Below are 19,603 nucleotides of genomic sequence, written 5' to 3'. Positions count from 1 at the left end.
AATATTTATGGACCTAACTGTAATTTGTCCCATTTGTTCTGAGCTATCAACTGGGCCTTTTCCCAGTGAGCACCAAGGGACCGTCCTCACTTCTTGGCCCGGATCCCTCATTTCACTCCTGTTTATGCAAGGAAGCAGAAGGCTCTTCTCCAGGGTTCTTAATTACAGCTTAGCTTATTGTTCTGCCATTGTGTGTGAGCCTGGGAACCTCACATTGGCCTCTTGTGGTAATAGTCTCACTCATATATTGGTAAATTGAAATCTTTATCTAATTGACTGGCCCCAGCTTTGTTGCCACATTCAGGTACATCATTTGCACAACTGATTACCTCCACCAGTCTTACTTGAACCCTATGTTCTGTAAAGTGCTAGTCATTTTTTTTTCTCAGGAAAAGAACCTTAGTAATGTAGGTAACTAATTTTCAGCTTGGCTGTATTACCCTTGCTTGCAAACTGCTCAGTTACTCATCGGCATTTGTTGTATATGACATTTCCTTGATTAAAACTGTAACTTGCACTTCAGAAGTATGAAGATTTTTAAGTTATAAATTTCAACTCTTGGATGTAAATGATACTAGTAAATATTCTAAATATACTAAAGTAAGATATTAGTAAATATACTAAATATGTATGTTTAACTGGTGCATTAGGGTCTTGTCCCAAATACTATTTAGATGGAATAAGTGGGTTCAAAAACCATATGGTTGAATATATTATACAGTATATGAAGGGTGTATACGTACTTATTGGAACCCTTGGGAAAGATGAGTAAAAAAATCACCTTTAACTGAATTAAATTTATTCTGAGAAAAAATAATTCCTCGTCAACAAATAATTATTTTTAATAAAACCACACATACCATGATTAATACTTTGTTCAACCAACCTTTGCCAATCAAACACCCTTTGCCAATAGAATAGCACTGAGTCTTCTCCTAGAACATCTTATAAGGTAGGAGAATATAGTGCAGAGAATCTGAGACATACAGTATACAGTATTTTGAATTATTCTCCTTCTGGAAGAACCATTGGCAACATAGTTTTAGTTTCCTGGCAGAGGCAGCCAGATTTAAATTTAAAATCTTCTGGTATTTCATGGAGTACATGGTGCCATGTAACCTAATAAGGTCCCCAAGGCCTTTGTAGTAAAAATAGCCTGAGAACATCCACCGTACTTAATATTGGGGATCAGGTTCTTTTTGGTATAACCATCCATCTTTTTACACCAAACCCATCTTGAGCATTTGTTGCCAAAAAGCTGAATGTTACTATAAAAATGGTTTCAATCAATGTTCCAGCAGTGTTTAGCAAACTCAATGCACTTAACATTTATTGTTAAATGACAGGAAAGGCTTTTTTTGGCATGCCTTTCAATTAATCTATTGGCATTGAGGTGGTGTCTAATATTAGTTTTGGTGACCCCAAGATGCTACTTTTTCTATATTTCTCCCACAGTGAAGAAATAATTATTGGGGGATTTTTTTTTTACCTTTCTTGCTCACTGTGTCTGGAGGCAAAATAAACTTGGGTCCTCTTCCAGGCAATTTGTTAACTTTTCAGTTGATTTGAATCTTTTATTTATCACCCTACGTGTATACGTGGTTTTTTCAGGAAGGTAGCAATTTTTTATATCCATTCCCTGACTTATGAAGTTCAGCACACATTTGTCTCATTTGAATTGGGTGTTCTCTTACCTTTCCCATGTTGATGAATGAATAAGGGAATTTGGCCTCTGTGTCACCTCATTTTTATACAACAGTGAAATAGGAAATCATAGATTATCACTTGAATGTTTCTGCATGCTCTGACCCACTTAAAATGTCAGAAATAAATGGAAAACAATGCTTCTGTTAAACTTAGGTCATAAAAATTTCTAAGGGTACCATGAATCATGACAGATTTGGTTTTGTAGAAAGTTATTTCAATGGGGGATTGCTTCTCAGAATAAATTTTCTTTTAAATAAAAGTTGGATTCTTTCATTTTTCGCCACTGTGATATTTGGGCAAATTTATTTTTTACAAACCTTTTTACTCATCTTTACCTTACATTCCATTAGTTGTGGATTGTCTATAAAAATGAGAGGGACAGAGTTTGAATGTCTCACAATTTTCAGCTTAGATTTTCGTTAGGTTCTCCCAATTACTCCGGATTAATTAGCAATAGTCTGTGGGAAGACAGGGTTGGTTCATGTAAATTTACCAGATGATGCTGAACCCTGTAATGAAAATAACAGGTTAAGAAGATAGACAGCTATTTAATGTATAATGTGTGTGCGGGGGTGTGTGTGTGTGGGGGTGAACAAAAACCTAATTGTCACTAGGGAGACTAGTCAGAATTGAGGGAAGGATGAATGCAGCCAAATACAGAAAAGTCCTTGAAGAAAACGTGTTCTAAAGTTCACACAACCTCAGACTTGGGTGTCAGTTTCTCTTTCAGTACAACAATGACCTTAAGCATACAGCCAAGACAACACTGGAGTGGCCTCAGGATAAGTCACTAACTATCCTTGAGTGCCCTGCTTATGAGGATCTGCCAGAATAAATATGATTAACTGCCCAATTATAGGTGTGCAAAATGTGTAGAGACTTAAAACTGCTGCCAAAGGGGCTTGTACAAAGTGCAGAATTAAGGGTGTAAATATTTATACTGATGAGAGATCTTACTTTTTGATTTTTAATAAACTAGGGGACTTTGTCCCCTGCTCGCTTCGCTTGCCAACCCCCACACCTGTGCTACATGCTAGCCTCTTTGCGGTTCTGTCGCTCTCTTAAGGGTATGCGGATATACAATTAAAATAGATTTTTATGTTCATGGGAATTGTTACATATGCATAATAGAATTATTTTACATTACAGCGAGTAATTAACCATATTCAAAAAGAGTAAAATGTAATAATTTGAAAGTAAATAATGTTTCATGTCGCATTAGTGTTATTCATTGATGATACAATTTTGTTCTGTTTGGCTTTGAAATTAACACACAAATACTTTTTAAACTTACACTTTTACTGTAAAACTTCAGTAAAAACAATTTTTTGAATTAAATTTGTGTCAATATCGCATTGAATTTTGATTCTGTGTTTGGATTTTCATTGTGACAACGCAACGTATAACTGCCCATTATTGAATTTCGTTTCTTTCTATTAAATAAAACAACTATTTTGAATGTTTGGCTCTGAGATTTGTTAATTGTCTTTGCAAAAGCTATTGTAACGGGAAACTGTTAATGTTTTAATGCAAATAGCATATCAAGATATCCTTTGGTGTCTAATGTTATCCGCGGGAGATACTACATTACCTTTCTTGGATACATCCTTCTTTCAACAGTAATTCGGCCGGTAGAAGACTGGATGGTGTTAACGGTTGTAGATATTCTACAGGATATTGTAAGTTGATGTTTTCATGTTCCGCACAATCACCACCAACTGTTTCAGCATAGTCTATTGATACGCATTTAACCAATTTGCTGTGTAACTGATCAACATTTTTGGTGTTAATTCGTTTGACTTCATCGTTTCTCGCTGCTAGGATTGCCCGTGTACTCATATTTTCTGTTGATAACCCTTCATGATGAAATTCTTCAATAAGATTTAGACATAATATGTCTTCTTTAATTGGGAACTTAAAGTCAGGAAAACGTTAACATTTATAAGAACTGAGAGAGCAGAAAATGTGTCTGTCAAAAGCATTCATACAAATAAGCAGTGTGATTACCGTGCGCGTGGTTGAAAATGGTTGACAGGAGGGCGTGACTTGAAAAAATCTCATGGCCAAGGTCTCAACTCGCGGGACTTGAAAAAATCTTTCAAAAAGTCTTGTCATGTCTTCCAAAAAGTCTCGTCTCATCGCAGGATTTTTTTATTATAATAGAGAGATTTGCAAATCTTTTTGAAAACATTTTTCCATTTGTCACAATGGGTTATTGAGTGTAGATTGATCGGCAAAAATGGTAAATTGATGGTGAAATAAAACCTACAACATGATAAAGTATGCAGAAAGTGAATACTTCCTGAATTCACTGTGTGTGTGTGTGCGTGTGTGTGCGTGTGTATATTATATATATATATATATATATATATATAATATGTGGAGTGGAGACAACAAATGTGTGCTGAACCTCATAAGCCAGTGAATAGATATAAAAAAAGTGGAGGAGTGGCTTGACATAGTGAATATGGTTAATTTAAACCTGGCATGGTATTCACAAATCTGCTTAATCAAATTTAGATTCAAGAACAAACACCTGGATGGGTTGTTAGCCCATCATAGAACCCACTCATGTGCGGATGCAGTTTAGAATCTCCATTTAACCAATTGTGCATGTCTGAGGGATCTGAGAGTAAAACCAGAGTATTAAGAGAGAAGTCCACACAATAAACTTGCAGAAACCACAATGACAGTACTAGTAAAGATTTAAACTTTGGACACTTAATTCATGAGGCACCAGCACTAACCACTATGCCATCATGCAAGTCCACATATTTAATGTTTTAATTGAACATAAAACACATCCAGTAAATGCCTATGAAACATATTTGTACATAAATGCTTGCATGATTCAGTATTCTGGAAAAATGTTTTAAATTTTGTGTTCTTCCCCTAGCGAATCATTTCCACACTATGTTAAAAACACCAGGTAACAATATCCACCTTATATTGTATGTTATATACTGTATATGTGCATTAATATGGTTTACAAAAGCTTGAAGCAAGACATTGTAAAAGTAGAGTTGAATGTGACATTGCTTACTGTAACTTCCCTTTCAAGCTATTCATATATGTATTTCACTTTATTGTTTACTGAATTCATTATAAAAGTAAAAAGATTTATGAAAACATATGCATGGTGCATTATGACATATTTGCCTTTTTTATAGATTACTTTTAAGAATGAAGTAGGTCAGTATGACCTTGAAGTCACTACCTTTCAGTTAGCTGTTCTCTTTGCCTGGAACCAAAGACCTAGAGAAAAGATTAGCTTTGAAAATCTCAAGCTGGCAACTGAGCTTCCTGATGCTGAGCTCAGAAGGACCTTATGGGTAAAAATCATTTTATACATATGTATTTTAAATATTCACTGTTTCCACATATTATATTATCATTGGTTTTTTTTTTCACTTCAGTCTCTAGTAGCATTTCCAAAGTTGAAGCGGCAAGTGTTATCCTATGAACCTCAAGTCAATTCACCCAAAGATTTTGCAGAAGGCACTCTCTTCTATGTTAACCAGGAATTTTCTTTAATGTAAGTTATTTTATTAATATTTTATGATTTAAAACATTGCATGTTTTGTTTTGAAATACAACATAGACAAGTGTTCAATTTATGTTGATAATTATATAAAGAAACTGTTTAGAAATTAACTATTGCAGTCTGCCTGTCTTTGTTTTTATGAAGTTATAACCTTTTATGACCTGTTATTAAATAAGAGAACAATGTTTTTTGTTATTCTTTATATTATAAATAAAGTAATTTAAATCTCAGTAGACTGTGATACTTAGACATTTGCACATATTCATGTGTAACAAGTAGACAGAATAAATGGTGTGATATTTTTCATATCAAATCAGTTGCTAGGCTTACATTTAGGACAGTGATGCACAGATGAAAGGAACATTCTTGTTGGTTGTGATTGTTAAGTGTCTATTCAGATTATGTTGAGAACAGCATCCATCCATGTGTGATTTAGAAAAATATAAAGTTTCCAAATGTGCCATTTAAGATTCAGAATCTTATAAGGAAATAACATTTTGTAGTAGGAGTTGGAAAAATTCAAAATACTGTACTTAAAAAAAAAAAAAAAAAAAAAAAAGTCTTTTTGGAATAGGTATCCCTTTAAAAGCATCAAGTGAAGCACTCAAGACCAGTGATTCTGTAGTTGTACTGATTTACATAGCACAGCTATTTTACTTTAGGGGGGCATTGAGTTGCCTTACAATATGCAGCATGGATCCTTACCTTATTCACATTTGGTATACTTTCTTTGTGAATCTTTGTTTGGGTTTCCACCAGGGACTCCTTTTCCACCTACTATTGGACTGGTGTTGGTCTGTGCATGTGCAAGACAAGGATGCCATATAAGGAATAGACACATTTCCCTATATCCTTAGAGTGTTTTATATTTAATATCACATATTTCTGTGCAAATGAAATAATACTTGTGGTTTTCTTTTTTTGGGCCTGTTAGTATATACAGTAATTAAAGACTTCAGTGTAGGGTGTTATATGCCATAAAGTAATGAACTTTGAAAAGAATTGATATATATAAGGCATAGTTAAAATTAAATGTAGTTTACCTGCATTACAAAAATAACTTCTTAATTTGTTAGCAAATAACATATCACATAAAGACCATGCTCACATAAAGTTAATTTAGACTAAAAGAATATGTACTTACCTTAAGCATTGCTGTTTTATCTGCATTATATAGTATGTGCATTTATTTTTAAGTGTCTTTGTTGTTAGCAAGTTCATTTAAGTTTATTTTCTAAAATTAAAAGATATTCTTTGTGAAAATGAAATGAATGAGTAAAAGTATTTGTTAAGAATTCTTACATTCTTTATTCATGTTTTGTTTTTGTGTTTTCTTATTATAGCTAGTGCAGTTTCTTTAAGTGAAAATAAAGCATATCTAATTTATATTCACAGAAAAAACAGCAAGGTTCAGAAACGAGGAAAGATTAACCTAATTGGGAGGCTTCAGCTAACTACAGAAAGAATGCGAGAAGAGGAAAATGAGGGAATTGTGCAGCTTAGAATATTAAGGACACAGGTATTTAAAGTTATTTTAATTTACACACTTTTATAGTTTTTTTTCACTTATTGGCCTTGTATGATGTGGGGCATCTAGCCTTCTCTCGAGTCAACCCATACCAATGTACATTGCAGACTTTAAGGATATTTTCATACATTTCAGGGCACCATAATATTTGGGACAGATGGCATCACAGGTTTTGTGATTACTCAGGTGTATTTGCTACATTAGTACAATCATAAGATACCTATGCTTGCCTCTACTCTTTGGAGTCCATAGTTGCTGTTGTTCAACATCAGGACAACAGCTGTACCAATGAAAGTTAAAGAAGCCATTATGAGTCTGAAAAGAATAAAACCATTACAGACATCAGTAAAACCTTTGGATTACCTAAATCAACTATCTGGAATATTATTAAGAAGAGCAGCACACAGGTAAGCTCAGTAATCATGAAGGGAGTAGTGGGCCAAGGGAGACCTCCACTGCTGTTGACAAAAAAATCCTCACTATCTATATTACTAAACGACAGTTTAATTTATGCACAGCGCCCCAGTGTCAAACCCAGCGGCTTCCCAGAGTTAGTAGGTGGCACCCAAACAACACAACCTGTGAACTAAACTTGCTCTAATCCACTGTGCCAGCAGTCAGTGTGACATATTTGAATCACATAACGGTAATTCAGTATTAAAAGTAAGTTGGATTATGATTCCTAACAGTAAACGACTTCTACCTAACGACACAGCGACAGAACAACAAAGACGAGACCTCATGGATAAAAACAATACATGGAGGCTCCTACAATGCTCTTCAGAAACACCAGAACCAAAGACGTCATGGCTCCACAATGACAGAGCTCAACTAACGGAATTACAAAACGAGCCCGTATGGCTCGCACCCACCCTCCATGATATTTTATCACTCCAAATATCAGACGGAACAGAAAGTGATTGCCATTCTTGGATTTGCGATTCTTTCGAGAATCGCGGGGTTACTGGTGTTAATGAAAAGGCACCAAACGCCTGTCTAACAGATCAGGAACAGTCTTCAAGAGGCAGATGTGTATGTGTCAAAGTCTATGTACCCGCAGAAGACTTCATAAACAGAAATACAGAGACCACACTGCATGATGCACACTACTAGTTGGCCATAAAAACTGAATGACAAGATTACAGTTTGTGAAAAATTACTTAATAGAACCTTTAGAATTCTGGAAAAAGGTCTTGTGGAGAGACAAGACATAGATTAACCTGTATCAGAGTGGTGTCAAGAGCAGAGTATGGAGACAAAAATTAATTGCCCAAGATCCAAAGCATACCACCTCATCTGTTAAAAATAGTGGAGGGGAGGGAGTTATGGCTTGGGCATGTATGGATGCCACAGGCAGTAGCACATTTATCTTCATTAATGATGTAAATGCTGATGCCAGTTGCACAATGAATTCTGAGGTGTATAGAAACATCTGGTCAAGTTCCAGTAAATGTCTCCAAACTTATTGGATAGTACTTCATCCTACAACAAGGTAATAATCCCAAACATACTGCTAAAGAAACAAGAGTTTTTCAAAGCTAAAAAAATGGAAAATTCTTGAATGGCCAATCCAGTCACCCAATTTAAATCTAACTGAGCATGCCTTCCATATGCTGAAGAGAAAACTTATTGAGACCACCCCCATAAATAAGTAGAAGCTGAAGATGGCTGCATTAGAGGTTTGGCAGAGCATCACCAGAGAAGATACTTGGCATCTGGTGATGTCTATAAATTGCAAGCTTCAAGCAGTCATTCCATGAAACAAAGTACCAAATATGACTGCTTTAATATAACTACCACAGCTATGCCTCAAACATTATGATGCCCTGAACTGAGAGGGACCATGTATAAAAAGTGTTGTCATATCTACATGATGTGACTGAAATGCATGCAAATACCCTTAAAGTCTGCAATGTGCACTTTTCCCACATCCGAATTGTTTGATTTGTAATTTTAAACTGTACAGCAGAGGGGTAAATCAAGGAAAAATGTGTCTTTCTCCCAAACATTATGGAGGTTACTCTATGTGATCAACGCCTACACCTCATAACACTTGCAATGGAAAAAATCCATTTTGGTCCAGTCATTGTAAGTATGCAGATCTTTTAGTAATTAATGCCTGTATCTTTCTCTGGCACTTTGTAAAGTGATTGCTAACTCTAGTTCATTTTAATCCAAAGATAAAAACAACCTAAAACTTTAAAAAGTGTATACTTTTTGACCATTGCAGAAACTAAAAATGACACCCATTCACATATTACTCTGGCTTTACAAATTTAAAAAAAAGGATATAAAGAATGTCTTTGTATTTGAGGAATATGTAAGAATTAAATAATTCTGCAGTCTAAAAACTAAGGTGTAGCACGTAAGATTACTGCAAGCTAGGGTTTAGAGTAGCACTGAAAGCCTCAAGCTGTCAATCTAACACACAAATACAGTAATCCCTCACTATATCGCGCTTCGACTTTTGTGGCTTCGCTCTATCGCGGATTTTATATGTAAGCATATCTAAATATATAACGCGGATTTTTCGCTGCTTCTGCGGACAGCGGGTCTTTTTACTTCTGGTACATGCTTCCTCAGTTGGTTTGCCCAGTTGATTTCATATAAGGGACGCTATTTGCAGATGGCTGAAAAGCTACCCAATCAGAGCATGCAGTTAAGTTTCTGTGTGCTAATTGGCTCAGCGACGGAGCGCCGAATTCAGTTCCGCTGCGTTAACCGGGAAGTCTCGTCTCGCTCATTCAGCATCAACGTGCTCCTGCTACTGCTTCAGGGGCCGTGCCCAAGCCCCAACGGAAGATGCTAACGATTGCCGAAAAGGTAAAAGTTTTGGATATGTTGAAGGAAGGGAACAGCTACATTGCTGCAGGACGCCATTACGGCATCAATGAGTCCATGATTCTTTTTATTTAAAAAGGAGGAAAAGAATATAAGATCTACGGCCGCAGTGTCCTTTAACCAGGGCGCGAAACGAGTTGTAAGTGGATGTAATAAGGCGGTAGTCCAGATGGAATCTGCTTTAGGGATATGGATTGAAGACTGCTAGAAGACTAACAACGGCGGTGCTACACAATCACCTGAAGAGGCTCCTTTAGAAGAGCTGTAACGCTTTCCTTTGTTGCGCAGTAAAATTAAACTCATCATTATCGGACAAGTCGTCGTGTCATTGTTGGTGAGTAACCATAATTAATTTTCTATGTACAGTACTTATTACATGTACATAGTTTAGTGTCACTGTACACACATTTTACTGTATACAATTTTTCTTGCATGTATTGTACGTATCTATTGCTGGTGACCTGTCTGGGGTAATGGCTGTAAAATATGTGATATTGGAGACGCTCGATATCTTTAAAATAATATTAAGGTTTTTCTGTATATAAACAGTGTGTTTACATACATAATTTCAACGAATCTTACCTAGTATTTAAGAGAATACAAAGGGTTTATGCCATATAATTGTGCGGGAAATGTTTATAATAGTGTGGGAGAGTTTATAAGGGCTTTTATAAGGATTTTCACCTTTCGTGGGGGGTTCTGGAATGCAACCCCTGCGATCGAGGAGGGATTACTGTACATAGTTTGACAATCCTTTATGAAGGCAGCTCTCATTTGTTTTCGGACAGATTAACCTGCTTTTATTGTGACAGTTATTCTGTCTATCACAAAGTAAGAATAACATCCATAATTTTACTCAACAGTATATTTAACTAAAGAAGTCAGTTCCACATTAATGCTACAGACTCGCATCTTTAAAGTAGCACACAGAACACAATTTCAAAAGACACTGCTGTTATCTTTACTGAAACAAAGACACTTAAACACAAATCAAGAGCAAAGTAAAGTTTGGAGCACATACTTTCATTATTAAGCCTTTAAATATCTTTAAATATCTTTATGCTTAAATAAGCTAAAAAATTAAAGTAAAGTGGTCTTTTGTTCTCAGTATGCATACACTAAAGAAAATATCAGCAGACACCATGTTTAAATGAGATATAAAGGCCATTGCATGGAAGCACTACATGTGCAGGGATGTTATACAATCTTCTAGAATATGACCAATCAGAAAAATACAGTTCAATGCAACATTGAGGAAAATACACTATCATAATATTCTCTATTTCACTTAGTCCAATTCAGCATCACAATGAGCCAGAAACATTGGGTGCAAGGCAGGAAACAACCCTGGATTTTGGTGCCAGTGCACTGTAGGACCCACCCAGAAACGCACTTGCCTCCACACTCTCGTTCACAAGATGTGATATTGAATTGGCAACTGAATTAATACTGAGTTTTTCACTTTATTTCAGTGCAGAAATTTAAAGATACAATAAATTAATGTATTAAAAACACTTATTGTATGTGGTACCTTAGAATAAATACTGAATTAAAAGAAAATAGAGCATACCATAGATTGAAACTCCATTTATTTTAAATTACTACTTTTAACTTCCATACCTCAAGATGTCTGTCTTGAGGGAATCTGCTTGATTTGGTGTGCCTTAGAAATACTGATTGACAGGTACATACAGTGGAACAGTCAAAAGCAGTGATCAGTTTGTAAAGCTTATTTTACAGGATCGCCCACCAAGATTTACAATATGTATTTTTTTTTGTCCTTTATTAATTCATATATGATTTAAGGAAGGCTTACACCTTTATGTTTGAAGTCCTTGAAGTCAGCCTTAGTGATAGGAAAAAAAAAATCTCTATTATCAAAATCATTTAATCCAGTTCAGCATCAGGTGTAAAACAAAACCCAACCCTGTAAGGACGTGCCAGTTAATTGCAGGGCAGTTACGCAGTTAGCTACTCACATTCATACAGGGCCAGTTTAAATCCTTTGTAGATGTACAAATTCTTTTTTGAGATATGGAAAAGTATATAAAAATCTGAAGATGTAGTTGATAGCAAATGGAGAACAGGCAGTAGAGGTTTTTTTAATAGCAGACTTTGGAAAAACTTGCAAAAATGAGATTAAAATCCATTTCTTGTAACACTTTTGGTAATGTAAATGGAGTTCGTTAAGCAGTTGCCTTTAACCATAAGTGAAGGTAGTGTTGTAGTCTGCTGACAGAAATAATCCATCTTTATCTTAAATACAAACTTCAGATGAGTAAACTCATGAGTGGAACAAGCAATAAAGAAAGTGATCTTACTGTAAAATAAATCAAAAACATTACTGGGTTATTAATATTTCAGACTTTTTATTCAGTGTAATTCATTGAGCACAGGTAAGCCATACGCTGTTTAAATATGGATCTAATAATGGATCCAAACATTTACTACATTTAAGTGATTGAAGAATATGTCCAAATGAAATGAAATTTTTTAAGGAATAATAATTTCTATTAAATAAAGGTATAATACAACCTTTGGTAGGATGTAGGTAATGTTCACTAATTCTCTCTTATAAGGCAGCTTCAAGCTACTTCAGTTTTTGTAATACATTTTAATTGTATAGTTATTTAATATGTTTCCACCAACATTCCACAAAATGTACCTGTTAGCACTAGAATTCCTGAAGTTTACGTTTTTTTCATTGTCCCTGACCTCTTTAAATTTTCCTGACATACACCAAGAAGCTCATAACTCCTTATTTCTGTGCTAGTGACCTGCTTTTGTTTTGAAAATGGATAGATTAGGAGAACGCAGCCTGCTACACCCTGACCCCCATTCAGTCAGATGAAGGCATCACCCTGCAGCAATCCTCACTGCTGAAGTCTTTGTTACAGTGTTTATCTAGCAATGCATTTGAAAGGAATTATATACAGTAGGTAATTAAATACTGTTATTTGAAATACATACATTTCATGTGTGTTCCATGTCTACAATGATCTGTGTAAATATAGAATGACAGAGGAAATGCAAGGCAAGAATTGCTGAACACACAGCTGAAACAGAAAATGTTTCATATGTTATAGTAGTGACAGCATAATTTTGAGGTAAAGTGTAGGATGTGTGAAGCCCAAATATCCAAGAAACACACACAAAAGGTGTAACGAAACAAATATGCTTTTATTCAAGAACAAAACTGAAGGAAAAGAAATTGCTCAATTGACATGTTGCTGAAGCCCAACTGTCAGTTGGTACAAAATAAAAGATGGCATACAGGTGTGTTTACGCGTTTCATTTATAACCAGTTGTCACAGTGGTAACACTGCTTTGACATGGGTCTGCGTAGATGGCACAGTGGTTAAGTTACTGTTTAGCAATGGCAAGGTAATAGGTTCAAATCCTGTGGCATCTTTGTGTTTAGCTGCTATTATTATTATTATCATATAACAAAAACATACGTTTGATGCGAGTCTGTAACATCCTTTGTAAATTTTTGGTACTTGTAAAAGATGTTACTTTTCCTCACACACGTTCATATCAACATGTTATTTGAATGATTTTTTTATTCAGTTTTATTGTTGGATTCTTGAATAAAACTGAATTTGAGCAGTTTTTTTTATTCTTGAATAAAACATCATTTGAAAGATTTTCCTTATTTCAGTTTTATTCTTGGATTCCTGAATAAAAAAATTGTTCAAATGATGTGTTGATGTGAATGTCCGTGTGCGAGGAATAGTAACATCCACCATAGACACTGCGGTGTCTGTTTGGTCAACAAGACACCAAGAAAAAATGATTGAGCTGCACAACCTATAACATGAAAAACAGTTCTGTTTTAGTTATGTGTTCAGCATTTCTTACCTCACATTTCCTGTCATCCTACATTTACACAGATCATTGTATTCCAAATAATGATTTTATTATTTACTCAATACAACTCCAGACACGATACTCCCAGCTCTGAGAATTTTGTGTCTGACTTGACTTCAGCTGCCTTGGTGGGGAATGGGATAGCAGGCTGCTTGCTGCTTGTGCTGATTGACACATTTGCCAAACAAAGACGCTGCTGACGAGGTGTGAGGAAATTTAAGGTGGCCTAGCATTATGAATATTTTCGTAGGCTTCAAGGATTCTAGTGTTAAGTGTGTTGGAGATTTTCAGTAGACAAGGTTTCCTTGAATGTGGGCATAATGAAGGTGGTTACTTAAGTTTTATTGTGTTTTTTTTTTCTTTTTTAGGAGGCAATTATACAGATAATGAAAATGCGAAAGAAGATCACAAATGCACAGCTTCAGACTGAACTAGTAGAAATTTTGAAAAATATGTTTTTACCCCAGAAGAAAATGATCAAAGAGCAGATTGAATGGCTCATTGAACACAAATACATCAAGAGGGATGAGTCGGACATTAATACTTTCATTTACATGGCATAGTTACTACAGTTAGGGGATTGGAAGTGCAAACGTGAAAATAATTCCAGATGGCCATGGCTCCAATCAAAGAAAATTCATCAGTAACGGTGGCAACAGTGGCCTGGAAGGAGATATCAAGTGCTGGATTTATGACCGACTGTAAAGTTCCATAAAGAATAAAATTCCTGCCTTACCTTATCAAAGATTAAACGAAAATTGCCAATTGTATTCAGTATGCATGGTGGCATTTGCCTTCGTGTTTCAACAGCATGATGTTTTGTGAAAGTAATGCATTTTCATGAGAGAACATGTCGTGTGCTCTTCAGATGATCATTCCCCTTCACCAAGCAAGTCTGCTGCCAGATGGACTGCTTAGATTGATCTTCGGAATTGGAAACATTGGTGACTAGAAACCCAACTGTGAGAATGCACTGGGGAAATTGATTAACATTTTTTGTAAATAATTATAATTAGAGCTAGAATTAGCACTTTCACTTTATGTTCTGGATCGGCATAAAGTAGCTTTACTCTGACAACTTTGGTTCATGTTGAGCAGTTTTGTTTCAGATACAATATACAATGAATTTTGAATTCATAACAAAATATGCAAGTTTGAGTCTTTTTTGTTGACCACAACTTTATGTATTTTTCCCCTGCACAATGCAGTTTAATATTATTAGAAGAGTTGTTTTTGAGTCACGGTTGAATTTTAGCAAGCACATCGCAAATGCCTTTTACATTCTGTCCATCCCCTCAAAATAATAGATATGGTACACTAGTGTGTTTTTCTTATTCATATGGCAGGAACTTTTTTTAACCACTCAAACTTGCATATTACACTTTAATTTCTGTAAATTATTAACATGAAAAGTGATTTCCACTTGTTTTTTAGAGCTGAACCAGAACAAAACTTTAATTTTAGCCTCTGGCATTGAAATTTCAGGGATTTGTGGTGGCTTATTAATATGTCAAAGTCATGTTTTTTTAAATGGAATCATGTATTGAAGTTTAATTTTGACATTAGCCCATAAAGAATGCAATTACCATTTTGTTTATTAACCAGAAATCACAAAACCTAAAATATCAACTTTTCATGCTGACATTCTTAAGAGAGATTTCCATTGAATATTGTGGGAAATTATTGTCTCTGCCTATAAGTTCCTTGATTTGGTACAGAAGATGGACTTGAGCTATTGGAATACTCTAAGCATCCCCTTCTAAATACACACTTTAAACTTGTAATTACTAAATAAGTCACTTTTTTAAAGTGATTCATTTGTTTTGGGGATATTGTATTGTAAATATTTAATTTATATAAAACTTGAAAGAAGAAAAATGTTGCACAGTTTGTTTATTTTAATAAATACAGATAGGTGATGGCTCTCAAAATCCATAATTGCTCATAAATATATATATATATATATATATATATATATATAAATAGAGTGTATTTATCAGTTTGCTCATAAAAATGTGTTTTGATTGTTTTATTTCTTTATCATGTGTTCCTCTTACCTTTATTTCACTAGTCAAATATTACAAAATCAGATCATGCAGATTAAATGTTACTAATTCACTTTTTCCAAATCTTAAAAGTTATTGTTATATTATTGTTTAATCTGCAGTCACCTTGAACATGCCTAATAGTGTTGAATAGGCATTGTTGTACATTTACTTCATGAGAGAAGGAAAACAATATTAATCAGGTCAAAAACATAAGCTTAAACTGTCTTGTGTCACTTCACTTGTGCCCAGTTATAACCTGATAATATAGTAGATTAAGTTGATGTGAGCTGGTGTTGTGCAAATACTTGAGACCGGTGCAGGTCATGTAGTACATGTAGCATCATTTGCTCACCTGTTTCAGGTTGTATCCCTTAACCTAATCCTGTTACTGAACACCTGCCTTCTCACTGAAAGGTAAAAAAAACACCATCATTACTTGGAGGGAAATTGCCCTTTTTAAAACTATTGTAGAAGTTTTATTCCAAGTGCTCACTTGTAACAGGCTCTCAGGAAACAACAGCTTAAAAAGAAAACAGCATCATATTCTGGAAATCTCAAAGGGGGAATTTCATCTTAAAAACAAGTTTGTTTCAACAGTAATTTTCTAGTCATTTTCATATCAAGTACTGTCTCAATGCAGACTTGTTAGCCCATGTCTATATGTTCATAATTTCTCTTTCTGTGAAACAGAGAAGCTCGGTTTGCAGGTCGTGCTGGGGGATGATTTTGTCTGAAACAGATCGAACTGCTGTGTTTAGAACAAGACTATTCTGATTCAGATCATGATCCTACTCTTTTGATTGAGGTTCAATTATGTAATATAAACATGCCTTTTAATTTACACTTTACATACATATTAACCCAGCTAACTAGAAATGTTGAGCAAAAAAACAAATTAAAGTCTAGAAGGTACAGTAATTGAGCATGTGGGTGAACAATGATGAATTGAACTTCACGAGAAGGTGATAATGGGTATAATTTTATGTTAGCCATTGAAATTATGTGATGCCGTTAAATATGTACTGTAAACATTTTTAGGTCAAGTATATTTGAAAAAGCAGGCACTTGACACTAAGATGACAATGTACATTTTATTTCATTCATTTGTTTTGTTGACTGCAGGATTCCCATTGACTGTAAAATATGGAACAGAGAGCGAATATTGAAATATTTTATTTTTTTTAAAGAATGTCTTTAGTGTCTATTTGGCATGTAATTTTTCCATATTTACATTATGATAGAGATAAATATTTTCCCATAACCTGTAGGAAATTTGTGTTATATTACTAACAAAAATAGAAAATATTTTGTATTACTTTGTGTGTTTCTATTTAGTAATTTTACAAAAATCATATTTTGGTAAAATTAAAAAAGATAATAAATTCAGTAAGTAACTGATTTTTTTGAAGTTTCTAATGCAATATTAAGTCAATCTAAAAATTATTTCACACACTAATAATAATCTACTTGTTTTTTCAGTGAGGCTTACATATTGTTGCTGATTTCTGTCAAATGGGGAAGGTAGCCTTACACAATACTTTGTAGCCCTCATTAGACATTGTACATTTCAAGATAATGTTTAACAGTCGTTTGGTCAATTTTTGAAAAAAAATTAATTATTGATGTAAACATGTTACAAAATCATATTTTGGACATTTTCCCCTGTAATCTATAGCATTTAATAACGAATGTTAAAAGTTCTAAGGTTTGTAGTTGTAGGGTGTTCCACTGCAAAATGTGTTTTAATAGCAAAAAAAATAAACTTGAGTGCCTCATATGTAAAATGTTTGCAGAATAAAAATAAATGAACATCAGAAATGGAGCTTTCCCAGTGTTGATCCTATGAGAACTAGAAAATCAAGGCAGCTTACAAGATCAGGTCAGCAGGCAATTTTTTTTCCCTCATATTTGGAAAAAATCAGAGCACAGGTGGCTGAATGAGGTTCTTACGGTCACACTCTTGGATCAGTGACAGGGTCTGACTCCACAGGCTTGTGCTTTAAAGTCCAGCTCCCTACTAATAGGCCACAGTTGTCTGTCTTTTAATGTTCAGTTTTTGATGAACTACACTTGCTTGTAAACTGGCAAATAAGGTAAAGCTTACCTATATATATATATATATATAACTAATGGGAGCTGATAGTAGGTATTCCATGTGCAGTACACTATATTGACTGCATACATAAAAGTAAAGTCAATGACAACAGGAATTACTGTAAATTTTAGTTCATATTAGTTGTAGAATGGAAAAGTGAAAGATGATAAGACTGTACATATCAAGAATGATGTTGTATTACCATGTTGTTATACAAGAATCTTTATATATAATCTTCATTTGGATCTTGATCGTTGTTTGTCCGCGAATTCACTGCCTTGTGTGGTGTTCCTGCTGTGTTCAGTAGAGGGCAGTAGTGATGGAGGAGGAGAGGAAGTGAGGGGGAGGATCGTTGGATGAGGTTGGAGTGTGGTGATTAAAGAGGATTGAACTAAAGGAGACTACGTGCTGTTTGTACTGGCTGAATACACAACACCTTGGTGGTTACTTTTGTTTACAAACACTGTCGATAGCATTCTTTGTGTTTAGATCTGGCGTCGACACCGTGCTTTGTGTTTAGATCTGGCGTCGACACCTGCTTCGTTGTCGAGACTGTGGTTTTTTGTGTTTCTATCGACCGTCGGCAGCACTTCGTCCAAATTGAATGTTCACCCACTTCTTGGAGTCAGCAGTCAGAGTATATAAGTCGGGCACATTTCTGTGATTTTCCATCAGTCGGAGTTTGGAGTTCAAGAAAGAAGCGTTGGTTCTTCCTTACTCTTTGGATTGCCACAAAGCAACCTGCGAGATTGGAGAAAGGTTGAGAAGAGATCGTGAGAGGAAACGACAGCGTCATGAAAACAAGACGGACCGTGAATGGAGAGAAGCAGAAATTCACATAATTCACCACATAATTACTATTCGGACAGTGATTCCGAGTAGGCCGTTCCTATCGAATCAGTGTCCAAGGGTTTTGTTTTCTAATTTTGTTTCCCTTATAAAAAATCATAATGCTGTGCGACGAAGGGCCCAGTTCACGACTGGCAGCCGTGTTTAAACAGGGAGCCCTTCACAGACAATTTTAACACGCGCAACGTAGTTGGGCGCACATGGCTAGTATTTATATATTTTAAGGATTTTTCACACGAGTCAGTTTCTGTTGTTTTTTTATTTTTTAACTTCATTTGACAAAGTTTTTGCTTATGTCTTGTATTCTTTGTTTTCGAGACACCGTTTGGATGCTTCATATGGTTGCAGTCGTTGCTCACGAAAGTTATACATATATAACTCGTTCCAAAACACTGGTCGCAACCCAATTTGGTCGTGACCCGAAGTAATTTCCCCCATAGGATTGTAAGTAAATACAATTAATCCGTTCCGGACCGTACGAGCTGTATGTAAATATATATACTCTCGCTCGCTCGTGCTCTCTCTCTCTCGCTCGCTGCAAAGGGAATGCACAGGGAGAGACTGAACACGTGCGGAAATCATCGGCGCGTACGAACCGGAAGGGAAACTGGCTTGTTTGTCACCTGAGTGTGTGGTCGTGAACAGATGCAAAAGTTTGGCGAACTTTTTGGTCGTAACCCGATTTGTACGTGGTCCGAGACGTTCGTGATCCGAGGTTCCACTGTGTACATTTTGTCAGCTGGCTACTGCACCAATGGGCAGTGGAAGATTTCTAACACTATAACACATTTTTAAGTGTTTAAGGACCTGCAGCAATTTTGATTTTCAGGCTTTTAAATAATCCAGACGATTAATTAAGGGTATCCAAGACCCTGTGGAACCCATAATATTTTGCACCCTGAAGCAGGGTATTAGCAAGGCATTTAGCTTTTGTTGTTTTTAATGATAGATAGATAGATAGATAGATAGATAGATAGATAGATAGATAGATAGATAGATAGATAGATAGATAGATAGATAGATAGATAGATAGATAGATAGATATGAAAAAGTTTGGGAACCCCTCTCAGCCTACATAATAATTTACTTTCAACAAAAAAGATAACAGTGGTATGTCTTTC

General features: G+C 35.2%; 1 protein-coding gene across 1 annotated transcript in view; it reads left to right on the top strand.

Annotated features, from left to right (window-relative positions):
- Positions 1-16,842, top strand: part of LOC114650622 (cullin-5) — a 113,031-nt gene extending 96,189 nt beyond the window's left edge. The window contains exons 16-19 of the mRNA XM_028800388.2: positions 4,878-5,039; positions 5,124-5,242; positions 6,647-6,770; positions 13,859-16,842. Coding sequence (XP_028656221.1) covers positions 4,878-5,039; positions 5,124-5,242; positions 6,647-6,770; positions 13,859-14,053 — 600 coding nt within the window. The 3' untranslated portion in view covers positions 14,054-16,842. The remainder of the gene's footprint in view (positions 1-4,877; positions 5,040-5,123; positions 5,243-6,646; positions 6,771-13,858) is intronic.
- The last annotated feature ends 2,761 nt before the right edge of the window (positions 16,843-19,603 follow it).

The sequence above is a fragment of the Erpetoichthys calabaricus genome, chromosome 4 (assembly GCF_900747795.2).
Source record: "Erpetoichthys calabaricus chromosome 4, fErpCal1.3, whole genome shotgun sequence".
In the NCBI taxonomy this organism is placed as follows: Eukaryota; Metazoa; Chordata; class Cladistia; order Polypteriformes; family Polypteridae; genus Erpetoichthys; species Erpetoichthys calabaricus.
Note: the sequence above shows the minus strand (reverse complement) of the source record. Positions and strands in the feature narration are given on the sequence as shown.